At 56.8% G+C, this 16,321-nt stretch overlaps 1 protein-coding gene across 1 annotated transcript in view; it reads left to right on the top strand.

Annotated features, from left to right (window-relative positions):
• The window catches only part of FAM20C (FAM20C golgi associated secretory pathway kinase), a 48,017-nt gene that overhangs the window by 22,220 nt on the left and 9,476 nt on the right, over positions 1-16,321 (top strand). The window contains exons 4-5 of the mRNA XM_045875965.3: positions 13,596-13,688; positions 14,422-14,537. Of these exons, the coding sequence (XP_045731921.1) occupies positions 13,596-13,688; positions 14,422-14,537 (209 nt within the window). The remainder of the gene's footprint in view (positions 1-13,595; positions 13,689-14,421; positions 14,538-16,321) is intronic.

The following is a 16,321-nucleotide window of genomic DNA, read 5'->3' as shown; positions in this document are numbered from 1 at the left end:
CCATAGGGAGCCAGGCCAGCATCCTTGGTCAGACTTGACCCACTTAACAAGAAGCTGCCGGAACCCCGTGTCCCTGCTGCTGCTGCTGCGCTGAGCTTTTCTAAGGCCCAGTGATGAGTTCATCGTTCTCCTGCATCCCCACTGGCCTGGCACAGTCTCCAGACTAACTCCTTGGTGCCAACTGCAGGCCACTGGACAAGAGGAGTAAGGCCCAGCCTGGCAGAGAGCTTAACTTCTAGGGAGGAGTCAGTAGACGCATAACATTTCAGAGGGTACATCTGAGCAACACAGCAGAGATGCTTTAGCGACAGGCCTTTCCACTGGTGCTTGCGGATTCCTCCCCCAGGTACTGGGAAAGCACCTACTAACACGCAGACCCTGCTCCCGGCCACGTGTCAGAAGGTGGCATGTATGCTGAGGTCTGAACAGCAAGGTGAGAACCAGACAGGGGAAGGTCTAGGGCAGAACGTTCCAGCGATGGTCTACCTGTGGTCCCGTCTAAGGCTGGGGAAGGACGGGATGGGTGAGGACCCCAAACGGGCCAGCTCCGCTGCCGTCCCTGTAACAGGAGCCAAGGGGGCTTTTACCCTGTGGAGAGGTGCCAAGGGGGCTTTTACCCTGTGGAGAGGTGCCAAGGGGGCTTTTACCCTGTGGAGAGGTGTGGCACTCCTGCAGGGCAACCTCAAGAACACCTGGACAAGAAAGCAAGATTTTAGGGCAGTCCGCTCATTTCCTGTGGGGCTCCCTGAGTGCCACAGCCGGGGCCAGGAGAAGAGCCCACGGATGGTGAGCAGATGCACCCACAGCGGCCCGGCCCTGACGAAGCAAGGGAGACAGCAAGCAGCAGCCTCCTCAGCCAAGCTGAGGAGGGGGCAGATCTCGTGATCTGGGCTTCAACAGATGAGAAGGAGTCGGCCAAGAGAGGCACTGGGGAAGGACGATTCGGGGTGACTGGACCCCAGAGTGTGTGGGGGAGCCTACGGGATGGCTGTGCAGGCTCTTGGGGGCCGTGGCGGGACTTCAGGGGAGCTGTGCAGTGATGCGGGCCATGGCTGCCGTCGATGTGCTTCTAAGGAAGCTCTCAGGCCAGTGTGGGCAATGGGCAGGAGGCGCGGAGGTGTAGAGGATGTCCCTGTGAGGACAGGCAAGGCCGGGGCCAGGGTGCTGGTAGTGAGGGGGACAGAGGCCAGGGTTCCGAGCAACCTAGCCCTGCTGGACATCCCCAGAGCAGCCAGCTGACACCATCAGCCTCCCACCAGGGCCCTGAGTCCCGGAAACCCTAGAAAAATGGCCTGATTGCCCCGGTGCAGGGGGCAGGTGCAGGGAACAGACGGCCACTGGGGAATGGCTCGAACCCCCAGGGGCCTGAGTGCCAGACGGAGACCAGTCAGGTTTCTACGGACGCTCCGCCCCGCAAGAGGCTCTGAGACCCTGGGGCCTGGCTCCAAGCAGGGGTCTCTCCAGCTGGCTGCAGAGGGGTGAGTGGAGGGGGCCCTAGGGTGGGCAGCCAAGGGATGGAGAGCAGCCCAGTGCAAGAGCGTGTGTGCACGAGTGCATGTATGTGTGTGCATGGGCACATGGGAGGCCAAGACTAGCACTCGTCCCCCCAGTCAACGTTCAGAGGATATGGGACCAGCTTCTCTCTGGCCTGAAGCTGGTTGTTGGCTTAGGTCCCTGTGGGCCATGGCTCCTATTGGAGCTGCAACCAGGCTCCCATCCAGACGGGCACCAGTTTGACACCGAGGGACCCAGCGTTCAGGGGGTAAAAACTAGCAAGCACCTCGTTGTCAGGAGGTGCCCACTGAGCGTTCGATCCTTCCAAGTACACCCCCCACATGCACACAGGCACACACACACACAGTTATGGTGACAGGGATTGGAGCTTTACCTGTTGTCTGCTCTCCTCTAGACCATGAGCTCCACGGGGCATGCCTCAGGTGTTAGTTTTCCCCAGCCCTGTCGGTGCAACCCTAGCCATGTAGTAGGCACACGAGTGAATGAATGAATGAATGGATGGATGAAGAATCTGATGATGGGGTTTAATGTGCACAGCCCACGGGTGAGGGGTGCATGGAGCTCCTGAGGGCTCAGAGCAGCTCCTGGTGTCTGGGTCACCAGATGGGCCACACGTGGTCCCCGCTCCAAGGAGCAGGACCCTAGCAGGCTGTCCTGGCCCCTGTGGGCCAGTGCACACACAGCATCCCGAGGTGCAGAGGTCTGGTGCTCCGTATCCGGGGCAGGCGGAGATCCCTGACGTGGGGTGTGGACAGGTCCCTTGAGCGACCTGCAGGCAGGGTCAGAGCATGTGGGGGCTCTTCCACTGCTGTGCCGCATCCCACGGGGAGCCTCTGTGTGTGTCTGTGGAGCAACTCAGCTTGCGTGCTTCCCGTTTCTGGGGGTGATGAGCAGATGCCACACTGCATACGGCCGTTTACCCTGTAGGCCCTCAGCTGCAGGACACTTGGGCTGTCTCCAGCTTCATGGGTTAGACTCAGAAAAAACATGGACCTTATTAATTAAAAAACAAACAAGTAACCAGAAGCAGACTTTCGAGAGACTCTCAAAGACACGCAGCCCAGAGGAGGCCAAGCAGCTGGGGCTCCGGCGGCCCAGAGAAGCCCACATCTGCCTGGCGGCACCATCGAAAGACAGCTGTCCACCCTGAGTTCCACCGCACCAAGAACGGCGTTGGATTTAATAAGCTTGAGAAGAGGCAACAGGAGAAGCAGACTTGGGGACAGAGTGGGGCTGTCGATCTGCAGGGGGCTGTGGCCAGGAGCACCACATGGGGCCTTGGAGAAGGGTCTCCTCCCTCAGCAACCCCAGCTTTGAGCCCTGGGGTCCACTGCAAGCTTTTCCCCTGGGATCCTGGTGTCCCCACACACACTTTGAGGACACAGGGACCTGCTCTGCCCCTGGCCAGCAGAGCCCATGGGAAAGACAGCTTGGCACTGCCCACTTGGAGAAGGCAGCACGTCCTTACAAGAGGCCGTAAGCCCCGGGAGCTGGCTCCGACGAGCACGTGAGGGGGACTCCGTAGTCTGGAGTGGCTTCTGGACAGGAGGGCCCAGAAGCACACACGATGCCAGGAGGACGTGAGGGGCACTGCGTCCACAGAGGGGGACCCAGAGTCTCAGCGCAGGGATCGCTGCCCGTGGGCATACAACTGCAGAGCTGCATGACACTGGCACCGTGGCCCCAAGGGAGTGTTGCTCCGTGGCTCTGTGTGTGGCCCTGTGTGGCCCAGCGCGGGCGCTCACGCTGGCTCACACTCTCCGTGGTCCCAAAGCAGCTGAGGTCACTCCAGCTTCCCCAAGCACCCCGTCGATTTACCGTCAGCCAAGGCCGCCCACAGAAGCTAACCACCCTCTCCTGCTCTCACTTGGCAGCTAGGAATTCCTTTGCTTAACAAAATGAAAAGGAAAGGAAATGATTAACAATTCCAAAGCAGATGCAGAGAACCTGGCAAGAAAACAAATAAATGGTAAAAATGTCATAAACCCTTCAGAGAGCGTGGTTCTCTGCACCTGCACCTGCTTTGCCCCCGTGGTACAGATGGGGCAGCTGAAGTCTGTGCTCAGAGCGGCCAGGCTGGACCCATCTCCCCCGCCCTTTCGGGCCAGCCACCCGGCTCACTATGGCACCCACGTCCCTGGCGGCTTCTGGCAAAGGTGATCCCCTTTGTTTAAAGGCAAGTCATTTTTTCCAAAAGTGTTCTCCCAAACAGCAATATCAAGGGTGTCTTTTTGTGTTTTTCTCTGGTTATCATGGTCTCTGGGGTGTCTGCCAGTGTGTGGGCCGTCATTCTAATTGTCTTGAAAGAGAGGGAAGATTAAAAGGAGGGAAGGAAAATACAATTTTCATTTTCCTTGTGCTGGGGAAGCAAATGGAAGTCAGGGACTTCTCTCAAGTCTGGCTGTTTCTTACATGCCAAAAGGGAGTTTTGCAGACTGAAGATCTTCTTAAACAAGCCTGGAGAATGAGCTGGAATGCCCCCACCCTCTGGATGAGTTTGTTTTTCTGACTGGAGGAAAAACTACATCAGAGCAGTCACTTTGGTGCTGAATGGTCAATCCACGGTTTAGTGGATCGGGAACATGGTGCCATCTCATCTTGTTATCACCTGTTAAAAAACGGTGAACCACAGGGCCTTAAAAACACAAAGACGTGCACAGCTGTGTTTTCAGAGCTGCTGGAGAAGATGCATCTGTCCCCATCTAATGTCGTTCCTTACTCATCCCCATGAATGCTGGATGAACTGGCAGAAGGGTATTTGAAACAGTGGATCTCAAACTTTCAAACGAGTTGTTTTCCCCCTTTACTTTTGAAATCAAGTCTAAGTCATTGCGAATATTTTTAAATGGAAATAACTTCAGGCTTTCTTTACAGTTACACATCTTTGAATCACTTTTTATGGTAAAGATTTATTTATTTGAGAGAGCGCACACGTGTGCACTTGCAAGCACAGAGGGAGAGGGGCAGAGGGAGTCCCAAGCAGACTCCCTGCTGAGCAGGGAGCCCAACACAGGCCTCGACCCCATGACCCTGAGATCACAACCTGAGCCGAAATCAAGAGTTTGAGCCACCCAGGCGCCCCACTTTGAATCGCTTTTAAATTGGTTTTCACTAAATTGGCCATTTTTCCACCCAGACAAACCGATGTGTGACTTCTCTTGTGTGGCTCACCTTGAAGGACCTGTGGGAGGGCAGGAGCCGCGGGTCTGGAGGCGGGTCTGGTGGCGGCAAGGCCGAAGCCCTGGCGGCCGAGGCCCACAGTGTCGCCTTCAGGAGCATGTGCAGCTGTGTGCCTCAGTAACACGATGCCAGGAGGAAAACCCGTCGCCGGCCGTGGTTGTTATGAGGCCCGTGGCCATCAGAGAAATTTTGCCAAAACCAGAAAACAGGTTGGTAGGCAGCCCCGCCATGGGCGCTGTTTTGGCTTTGTGTCTCCCGCCCCATGGCTTCTGGACAGGAGGGCTCAGCAGCCAAGCTCAGAAAACTCCCCAGCCTGCACAATGCCAAGGGTCTCTGCCAGGGGCTGGCTCTGCGAGGGCTCAGGCCCCCTCCCCAGGTCAGGGAACCCCAAGAGTCTGTGGCACTCTAGAGGCGGCCACTGGGGCCAGCGTCGTGGCTCAGCATGGCAACAACAGGCCAGGTCTGTGTCCCTGAGCTGGAGGCCACCTCCCCCGTCCTGCACAGCCGCGGCGCCAGCACCGTGGAGGGCCCTGAGAGAGTGGCAAGGGACAGTGTTCACAGCGGCTGCACCCGCCGGCTCTCAGTGGCGGGCAGCAGTTTCCAAAGCTGGTGTGAGCCACGGAAATGAACACATCCCACCAGAAGCAGGATGCACTGGCCACCACTTGCCAGAGCCAAGGCCTTCGCCAGAGCTGCCCGCCTGCTGGGCACATACCACGTCCTCCCCCAAGACCGGCTTGGACCCTGCCGGACAGCACCCCAACTCAGGCAGTGTCGGCTGAGGGCATGGTCACGGCCTGGGTGGCCATCTCAACAGGTTAAAGTCCTGTGAACGTGCAGGTCCCTCCCTCGGCCACCTCCTCGAACTGGGCACTCAGCCAGGTGTCTCATGTACAGACAAGACCAGAGCCGGGGGCGCCTGGGTGGCTCAGTTGGTTAAGCGACTGCCTTCGGCTCAGGTCATGATCCTGGAGTCCCGGGATCGAGTCCCGCATCAGGCTCCCTGCTCAGCGGGGGGTCTGCTTCCCCTTCTGCCCTCTTCCCTCTCATGCTCTCTGTCTCTCATTCTCTCTCTCTCTCAAATAAATAAATAAAATCTTAAAAAAAAAAAAAAAAAAAGACCAGAGCCAGGAGACCGAGCCCTGCTCCCACTGCACCTCCCAGGGTGTCCTCCCCGCCAGGTCCCTCAGAGGCCAGTGCACCCTCCTGTCTTCACGACTGGACTAGAAGTTCTTGTCGTAACCATCACACCTCCAGATTCTTGTGGAACAGGCGTGCTTTCTGGGGCCAAGTGCATGTGAGTGCGTCTTCTGCTCGGCGCACATTATGCAGGGTCTCCCAGACCCATGACGAGTCTACTGGGGCCCACTCTTCCGGGCCTTTCTGTTGCCCTCACTCTTGAAGTTTCTCTGGCGTGCACGCGCCGCAGGTGTGGTGAGCACGGATGGGCCCGGCGGGCACTGAATGGGGTGATGGCCGTGCCCCCTCTGCAGCCACAGAGCCCCCCAGAGGCTTCTGCAGCTCAGACAACATGGGTCAGATCCAGAGAGCCTGGATGGATGAACAGGTGCCAGAGGTTTTGAATATAACGAGCATGTTTTACCAAACAAACAGATCCCCCGCACCCACATGGGGCCGGAATTAGCAGGAAATAGTGGGCCTTAAGGGCTGAAAGGTCATGCTGAAGTAGCTGCCAGGGAGAGGCCCTTCTCTCCCCTTCTAGAACATCTGCCAGCCGAAAACCTGATATTAAACAGCTTAATATATCTCTTTAATGACGAGGTGGTTGTTTTCTGCTGTGTGAGTGATGGGAAAATTATCCAGGATAGAAAGGCTAATTTTTGCTTCTGCGCCTTCATTTGGTAAGTCAGGGATCTGCTGTGTGTTCAGGAGGAAAGGGAAAGCATTCACCTTATCTGGTGTTTTGCCTCCCTGAGGTTATCCCTGGAAATGGGAAACAGGGTCCCCAGGATATCAGACCCTGCTCCCGGGCACCTGGATTAGCCAGCTGGGGCCTGAATGCTGCCTCCTGTGTCCTTATAGGAGGGAAGCAGAGAAACCAGAGATGGTGATGGGACCGCCCCGATGAAGCTACTTAGGTGGTCAGGTGACAGGCTGATTTGTCCCACCGCCTGTGGTTGGCTACCTCCTGCCTCAGCCTGTGAGTGGGGCTGAGTCTGTTCTTTAGAGAAGATGGTTGAGGGCCAGAGCATTCCAGGGACAACAGTTAAGTGCAAAGGGCCTGGGCATCAACACACAGGCTCTGTCAAATTCATGGCACAACGGACAGATGGTGAGAAGTGGGATTTGGGTGGCAGCGGGGAGGGTGGGCGCATCGTGATAATGGGGTCCATTGGAGTGCAGTGGGGTGCCCTCAGGCCGAGCAGGGGTAGCGTGAAGAGCATTGTTCATGGTGATCAAGTAGCAGACACTGGTGGGAGGTGCTTATGGACATGCCCTGGATGGGATATGCCCTGGATGGGATCCCCCTAGGCAGAAGTTCCTGGGGCGGGGGGTCATCCCAGGAGCCACACTGTCTGTCCTCAGCTGGTGCGGGTGTTGGTGGGGAGCCCTGGTGAGCAGGGGGCCCGGCACATGGGAGCCCTGGCGGCCTGCCATGTGCACCAACATGGCCACCTGTGTCTTCCTCTGGGTTTTGCACGCAGGGACATCTGCAGATGGGCTTCCTGGCAGCTCCCCCCAAGGGTTCTCTTCTCCCTGCTTCTGTCCTGCAGTGCTTTTCCCTGATGCGCAGAAGGTTTGTGTGTGGCCCTCCTCTCTGGGCCTGTTTCCCATCTGCACTCAGGGATCTCCGGGGGCCCTTAGCTCTGACTAGAACGCCCAAAACGGCTGTGTGACAGCTGTCTGTGCCCCGAGCAGCCCACAATTGCCCCTCCTCCAGAGTCTGACCTGACAATTTGCTGTAGGTTCTGTTCTAGCTCTGGTTCGATCGGCCTCATCCCCATGCCTGCCATGTGGAGCCCACTGACCGGGCAGGTGTTTGGCTCCCCCACGTGGGACTGCATGCCTCCTCCCTCTCCGTAAGCCTGGCGGCATGGCGGCGGCTGCCGCAGCAGGGAAAGGACCTTGCTGCTCCCAGAGGCGTCACCCCTGAGCCGCCTCACCTGCCACACTGCTCCTTCGAGGGAGGTGTGGGCGCACCTGCCCCCAGCCAGCCTGCAGAGGGTGGGGGTCAGGGCAGCAGCTGTTTTCCTCAGGTGTCAGTGGAGAGAATGGGGCCCAGCCCACCCCCCACCCCGCCTCCCATGTCAGAGCCTTTCTGGGGCACCATGAGGCGGAAGCAGGGCCGTGGACCCACATGCACAGCCCTGAATCAGGCCTTCCACGTGCAAGCTGAGACCCCTCTGACTGGCTCCGATCTGGCTGTGGACAGGGACACTTCACAGGCTGTCATGGAGGTGCAGGGAGTGAATCCACATACACTGCTTAGCTCACAGTAAGAGCTGCATACTGTTGGCTTTTCTTCCCCCACAGGCTTCGGTAAAAAGCTGCCAATTTCCTCTATTTTTAACCAAGCACAAGTTTTCTGTTTTCCCACAACATAAAGAACATAGAGATGTTAATAGTGACAGTGGGAACTGGGTGGGGGTGGGGGGGCATGCTTGTAAAGGAGGAAGGGAGGGGTCTCACTGTGTTGAGGGCCAGTTCGGGTGCGGAAATCACAGCTGTTGGGAGCCAGCACCTCTCTGGGGACTCGGGGACTGTTCCTGCGGCCAGACTGATAAGCCTGCACACAGCCTCCCTGAGTCCCCAAGGGGCCTGGCACCTGACCCGGCTCCAGGCCCCTGGGCAGTCCTAGAACCCAGACCTTGGGGGACCCTGAAGAAAGAACCCGTTTCTAGCTGTGTGATTCTGCACATGCCTTTTCCCCTTTGCCGACCTCAGACTTCCTTGTCACTAAAATGGGGACAAGGATCGGAGCCTGGAGGGACTCCCGTGGTACTTACAGGGTTCTGCCTCTCTTTGGCTTCTGCGAAAACCTTCTTTCAAAATGTTCTGCGTCAGTTCTTCAAAGTCTCATAAATGTAGCAGTGATGGCACGACCAGATCTGCGGAAATAGACCGGATCTCGTAGCCGTTCCAAGGGTGCTAAATCACTGTGTCCTTCCTGCTGCTTTGGGGTTGCCAAAGGTTCTAGACGAGTTCCCTGGGCTGCTGCGGCAGGCCACCACAAAGTTAGTGGCGTAGAGCAACATGAACGTGTTCTCCTGCCGTTTTGGAGGTCAGCAATCTAAAAGGGACCTGCAGGCTGTGTCCCTGCTGCAGGCTCTGGGAGACCGTGTACTTCCTTGCAGAGGAAGGCAGCCTGCCTCTAGAAGCTGGAGGAGGTGAGGAAACAGACTCTCTCCCAGAACCTCTCTCTTCGAAGCCACCACTGTGGTTTTTCAGCTGTTAGATCTCCCTCTGCTTCCTTCTTATAAGGACCCTTGGGATGACATTACCCCCCACCCAGACAATACAGGATAATTTCCCCATCTCAAGATCCCCGACTTAATCACATCTGCAAAGTTCCTTTTGCGCTTTGAGGAAGTTCAGACCATAGATTTCCTAGGAGAGTTCAACACGGTAGTCATTCTCACTTAAGTATAAAAATGCATCATCAGCTCTTATTGTGCTTCCTTCCCAGCGAAGCGAAGTTGCTCTAAAGGAAGGGGGTTTGGGCGTGGTCAGCTCTGGAAAGGAGGGAGAGAGGGAATGTGGAAGTGAGGGAGGCCCCAAGAACTGGTCCTGAGCAGCCCCTTGCCAGGGTTTAGCAGGCCTGGGCTTAAGGGTGGTGGGGTGCTCAGTGTACCCCTGGGGGCTGCCCTCCACTGCCTGCTTTCTCGTGGCCTTGGGGCCCAGTGCGGTTATCTGTGAGGTTTTGGTGCCTTCCTAGAGAGCAGGACCAAAACCTTCCCCGGGATCCAGGCCCCCTGAATTCACCAGGCTCTTCCTGTCTCCCTGCCCTGACCCTCAGTCGCTGCTGCCAAAGCCTTTCCCTGAAACCGTGTCCTCGCCTATGGTTTGTGCCTGATTCCTCAGCTGCTGTTTTCTGAGGAAAGTGAGCGTACGCTTTTCCATTTCCCCGCTGCTCAGGCCTTCCCGAGGCCAGGTGGGGCTCGCTCAGACCTCAGAGGCCGTCAGGGTGGGGGCTCCCAGGCTCTGAATGCTCCCTGTGTGGGGGCAGTGACCCCCGGGGGTGTGTGGCCAGACTAGGAGGCTCCTCCTGGCCCTGTGGCCCTGGGAGGGGCTGCCACCCGGCCCCCGGCCCTCTCAGTCCTCAGGAGAGGACCTCGACTTGCTGGCGCTGTGCTCCCAGGTACACAGTGTTCTAGGAACACTCGTCCCCAGCCGCCCGGTCTCCCCACCCCGCATCAGGGCAGGCACAGGCTCTGGGTGCCGAGCCAACCCCAGGGTGTCTGATAGCATCTTCTTTCCACATTTCCACGCCCCACACCCCAGGAAGAAGCCCAGAGCCCCGGGCAGACCACGCCCTTCCCCTGCTCTCCGCAGCTGGGCCCAGCTTCCTCCAGGACACCTGGAGGAAGGGGAGGCTGCCAGGTGACTGGGTTCAACTGAGTTAAGTCTCCCGCTGGGTGCAGTGGGCTCAGTACTTTTCCAAATTGTTTTCCTCAAACGGCTGGGTCAACAGCGGCACCTTCTGCTCTCCAGTGCCACCCAGGATGTGGCAGGAAGCAAGCCGACCTCCCCACAGAGGGAACCAACCATGTCCCATCTCTTCCCAGTCCCCCCTGCGCTGCCCTGCTCCCCACACAGACACCCCCATGTTGTCCCCTGCTCTGCAGCCCAGCCCTGAGAAGAGCCCACATACCCCCTGCAGTGAGTACCCCCAGCTCTCAGACCCCCTGAATGCTCCACTCAGGCGTGGATTGGCTGGTCAGGACATCCTGCAGGAGTTAAGCTAATGGTTCGTGTCGTGTCACCAGACCATGCAGATGGGTGACCGGCCAGGTGGACCCTCTGTCACTGGTGGTGCACAGCTGGAAGATTTCCACTCCCCTTGTTCCCTTGTTGATTTGGGCACAGACCTTCAGCAGGAAGACCAGCAGGGAGCCAGCCTCGTCCTTCCTGAGCACCCTTACCAGTTAGTCCTGGGCCTCTTCTAGCCATTCTTCCTACTTCAAGCTCCGCACTTGTGTGTGTGAGTCCTGACCACTCTGATGACAGGACCTGGGGTCAGCTGGCCACACCCAGAGCACAGAACTATCCCCATTCTACAGCTGGGGAAGCTGAGGGTCCAGAGTTCTAACACACTCACTCAGCCCTGCCCACGGCCTTGGGGAGCCAGGTCTGCACAGCGCTGACCTAGGCACCTTCACTCTGGCCCACAGGCACTCTGTCTAAACCAAATGAGTGGGGAGGCCCACACTGGAGCCCACCTTCCCACCCACAGGACCCCCTCCCCTTTGGGCGTTTCCTGAGTTCCCAGCTCCACCCTTATCAGGACAGGTTAAGTGGGCCCCCTTCCCCAAGTTGTTCACAGCCTGTCACACATCTTGAGGACAGCACAAAGAACACAGGGGTCCCAGGAGCACCTCAGAGCCTCTCAGGAGTGAGATAGTCACTGAGCACACAGACAAAACATCACCACTTCTCTGCACTTCCAGGGTCATTCTGGGGAGGAGCACTTGCAAGCTGAGACAGCCAAGCAGAAGGCCTGTATATGGCCTCGGGGTGGAGGAAAGCGCTGCCCTATTGTGTGAACAGCTAGAGGACAGAGGTCCCTGGAAAGCCCTGAGGTGGGAGATGTGAGGGAACCAGGAACTGCTCTGGAACCTGGTCACAGAGCTTCCAGGAAGCGGTTTGGCTCTTCCCGGAGTAGCAGGGCTCAGAGCCACCTGCTTTCCAGATGTGTGACCTGATCAGAGGGGTGGGCTAGAGTGAGGGAGAAGGGAACAAAAGCCAAAGAGTTGGCAAATAGAAAAGCTCACTAGGTAACATCACAGATAAAACCAAAGCACATGGTGATGATGGTGGTGATGGAGGTGGTGATGGTGGTGATGGTGGTGACAGTGAGGATGGTGATGATGGTGATGATGGTGATGATGGCGATGAAGATGATGATGAGATGATGATGATGGTGGTGATGGTGGTGACAGTGAGGATGGTGATGATGGTGGTGACGGTGGTGGTGATGGTGGTGATGATGTTGATGGGGGAGGTCATGATGTTGGTGATGGTGGTGATGGTGGTGATGATGATGGTGAGGATGGTGAGGATGGTGATGGTGATAAAGGTGATGATGGTGATGATGGCGATGAAGGTGATGATGGTGATGGTGATGACGATGATGATGGTGGTGATGGTGGTGACAGTGAGGATGGTGAGGATGGTGGTGATGGTGAGGATGGTGATGATGGTGATGATGATGATGGTGATGGTGATGATGGTGATGGTGATGATGGTGATGATGGCGATGAAGGTGATGATGATGATTGTGATGGTGATGATGGTGGTGATGGTGGTGACAGTGGTTATGGTGGCGATGGTGAGGATGGTGAGGATGGTGATGATGGTGAGGATGGTGATGAAGGTGATGATGATGATGGTGATGATGATGATGGTGGTGATGGCGGTGACAGTGAGGATGGTGATGATGGTGATGGAGGTGATGGTGATGATGGTGATGATGGTAGAAATTGAGGAAATGAGGGTGGGAAGAGCTCAAGGCTGTGGACCAATTTGCACCCATTCCCTGCCCTTCCTCCATCAGTTCGTTTGTTTATTGAACACCTGTTCTAAAGCAGGCACCTGGCTTTTCACTCCTGCCCCCAGGCCCTGCAAACAGTGGTCTAATGTAGCAGTACCAAGTTCCTCAGCAGAAGGCTAATGCCAAGGAAGGCTTGCCAGGTTGCCAGGGAAAGCCCATGGGGGCTGAGGCCAATCTTGGGAAGGATGGAGGAAGCAAGTACAGGTGGAGAGCATAGCATGAGCAAAGGTGCAGAGGTGGAAGTGTCCTGGGTGCTGGATCTAGGAGAGGTTTGGTGGAGGCAGCAGGGGTGAGAGAGAGAGAGGAGGGCAGAGCAGAAGAGGGGCCAGAAGCCTCTGGTGGCAGTAGTCCTGGATTGGGTGTAGGCAGTCTTCACCGGCGGGTGCCCTGATGGACACTGGAAAATGGATCACCTCCTGTAGGCTTCAGAAGTGTGTCCCACCTGTGGCCCCAAGAAAGCTTCCCAGACTCTCTCGCATCTTGCAGGGGGGCCCTGTCTGGGCAGGTGGACTGGTAGATGGCTGAAAACAGGCTGAGGGACAGTTGTGTAGCCTGAACTTGGTCCCCAGCTCATGCCCCAGGGAAGTCATCTCGTTCTTTGCAGGGTGATTGCTGCCCCACCACCTCCGTCATCCACACTCCCTGGGCTCCCTGCCTTTTGCCATCCGCCCTTCTGGAAAACCTGTTTGGCTGGTGTTATGGACTGGTTGGTGGTGGGCTGATCAGTGTTTAGTAGCCAGCTCCTCTGTGAGGGAAAAGCCTGACTGGAAGAGTTTGCCCATCCTGTGGTGCAAATACTTCCTCACTGGCCCATGTCAAGCTCTCAGCATGAGGTCACTAAAGGTGGCGTTGGGGACACACATCACCTCATGATACATGCTGTTTGCCACTGCAGAGGCAAGAGGTGTCAGCAGCCTCAGGAGCAAACAGTGGGATGCCATAAAATAAGCGGCAAGTGATGAGAATTAAATGTTTATTGCTTTTTAAATGTAACTTACGTAGTTGTATGTTTATATGAGCTGATTTTCAAGGATGACTTTAACAACTGGCTCACAACAGTCTTGGAAGTTTGACAGCCTGTTTTTGCCGGCCAGTACAACCCACCAGCACCCTTTCACCGGAGGGTTTTGACAGTGATAAACCCTTTGTTTCATCCCCTTTTCTCTAGGCAAACGAGGGAGCAGGAGACACCCCCTGACTTCTTTTATTTCTCTGACTATGAGAGGCACAACGCAGAGATCGCTGCCTTCCACCTGGACAGGTGAGCCCTCCTGTCTGCACCCTAGGTCTGAGCGCCGTATGGGTGAGCCCTCCCCCCAACACCCAGCCGAGGGGGTCCTGTCGTTAGCCCCATTGTACAGAAGAGGGGAAACTGAGGCATGGTGAGCCCACAGCCCGTGCTGGTAACCATTCCTCTGCAGCACAGAGGTGGTGTTCGCCCTGGCGATGTTATAACCCAGACAGACATGCCCTGCTGTGGGCCCCACACCTAGGACGGTGCCAGACAGGAGATCCTCCAGAGCAGCTCGTGACCAGGGTGGACGTGACCCGTTGGGAATAACAGAAAAGATAGGGAAGGAGTATGAGGGCTGGGAATTTTAATGCAGAGTGTTTCAGGATGTAAACTCTGGGGCCGTGGTGAGACCGAGGGACACACGTCTCCACACCTGCTCCCCCATCACCCATCTTCTGGGACAGCTCTGCCAGGCAGAATGTGAATTCCTTTGTGGTCTCCGCATGGTCCCTTGCTGCTGGGGAGCTGGGCAGTTGGTAATGGGTGACCGTGTGGGTGAGCCTCTCAGCAGCCCCCCTGCTCACCCAGAGCTTTGTGCCCTCCAGGGGCAGTCACAGGCCTGGCTCTGGGGTCAGTTCCCAGAATCCAGGGGGTGGAGGACCCTGCCTCAGAACGCAGAGAGAGAGGTATTCATTCCATGCCAGCCTGGAGCGGGCCAGGGTACAGAGGTTAGACCCTTTCCCTGTCACTTTCCCACCAGGATCCTGGACTTCCGCCGGGTCCCCCCCGTGGCCGGCAGGATGGTCAACATGACGAAGGAGATCCGGGATGTGACGAGGGACAAGAAGCTGTGGAGGACCTTCTTCATCTCCCCAGGTAACTTGCACCTGGGAGTCCCCCTCTCCAGGCTTCCCACACACAGTCACCACAAGCCTGCTTACCTTTCCAAAATAGAAGAAAGAAACTGGAAAGAATTCTTGTATAATCCAGCCCACTGCTTGACTACAGGCGGGGTGCCCACTCCACGTCGGGTGCATCTGCATCATAATTTTAAAAGGGTGCCAGAAATGGCCATGTTATCATCATTGACTCGATCCCCTGGTCTGGGCATACAGGTTTTTTATCTACCATTTGTTTGTTTTAAAAGGCAAAATGAATTTGTTTTTGGAAACTCCCAGCCTCTCTGGAGAGTCTCCTCCAGGAGGTCCAGCTGGAGAAACCTCTGTTCCCTGAACTTTCCCAGATTAAGAAACACCCCAGTAAGACCCTCACGTAGTGACAGGAACCGGGCCGCCTCCCCTTCCTCAGCTCTGCAGCTGGAGTGCGAGTGGAGCGGTGGCCCCACCTGGTCCTCAGTGTTCGGCATGGGGGCCTGCATGTGCCCTGTGCTGTCGAGAGAGAGGTGCTGATGTTCATGAAAACCTTTAGGACTTCAAATCCTTAATCTCAAGTGCAGACACAAACTGTAAGTCATACCGACCATACCGCCTGCCCCAGGTGCTTTGAACTCTGGTGTTCAAGGCTCCATGATCGCCTGTCTGTCCGTCTGTCCGTCCCTGTGGGTACCTCCCTTGAGCCAGGCCCTACGCTGAGCTGCCAGCAGGCTTGCTCGGCCTGAGCGTGGGGAACACCTTCTCCCTCACGGGAATTTTGTCCCTTATATGCAGTTCTTGGGCGTGTCCCAGCGATGCCTGAGCAGTGGAGTGCAGGGATGAGCATGGACCCACCCCGGGTTAGAGACCCTCCCAGTGGTGAGGGCCTGTCCGCTGGAATGCGTGGCCACACCGTGTGCCCATCTCTGTTAGTTCATGAACTTAGAACCCACACAAGGCCCTTGCTTGACTGCATCTGGAGATCCCCTGGACCTGGCTTCTGCTGGTTGTTCAGGCTGCATGTTTTCTTAAAAGATTTCACAGATTTGTCAGAGTCAAGCCCCACGACTTAATGAAGCTTCATTTCTATCATCCGAGGCTCAGCACATCCTATAGGGCTCCTCCTCTCAGAGCCCGTTAATCAAAGGAAAGTAGGACAGAAATCCTCCAAGAGGCAGGAGGGATGTGCCCCGACTCCCTGTGCCCGCAGCGTGTCCAGCCCATGACCAGAAACCAAAGGGGAGGGGTCTTTGAGGGCCTCTCGGTCAGCCTCGTCTAAGCGTGTCCGCAGCTGCAGGTTGCACACCCCCAGTGACGGGGAGCTCATTGGCTCCTGTTTGCACAGCCTGAACTTCTGGAGAGGTCCTTCTTCTCCAAGGCTGGAAACCTGCCTCCCCAAGCTTGGGTTCTTGAGCTCTCTGCTGTATCCCCTGAGACATCGAGCTCCTCCTCCACCTCTGCCCGTCAGGGCCTCCGGGATCTCTTGTCCTCAGCCTGGGTGCCCCCAGCACCCGCACCTCCAGCCTCCCGGCCACCCCTTGGAGGCCAGGCTGGGCCACACCCACAGGGCACCCAGGCTGTGTGGCTGCTCCTTGTCAACTGGTTCTGCGGTTTTTATTGCAGCAGTTCAGTGTTCAAAAATTAAGATAAAATGTGCCTGTGCCCCCACACCCACCACCCAGTTTATGGGTTGCCAGTGTCCCTCCACGTTAGGTGGACGCTCTCCATTTCTGTCCTGGACTAGTTCTGAGGCTCACAGAACCCACGGAGACACTGGCGTAGGGTCGG

This window comes from Mirounga angustirostris, unplaced genomic scaffold (assembly GCF_029215605.1).
Source record: "Mirounga angustirostris isolate CCGP_5_RB_7025 unplaced genomic scaffold, mMirAng1.0.hap1 SCAF_5, whole genome shotgun sequence".
Lineage (NCBI taxonomy): Eukaryota > Metazoa > Chordata > Mammalia > Carnivora > Phocidae > Mirounga > Mirounga angustirostris.
The sequence above is the reverse complement of the archived record's forward strand: the minus strand, read 5'-3'. Positions and strand labels throughout refer to the sequence as shown.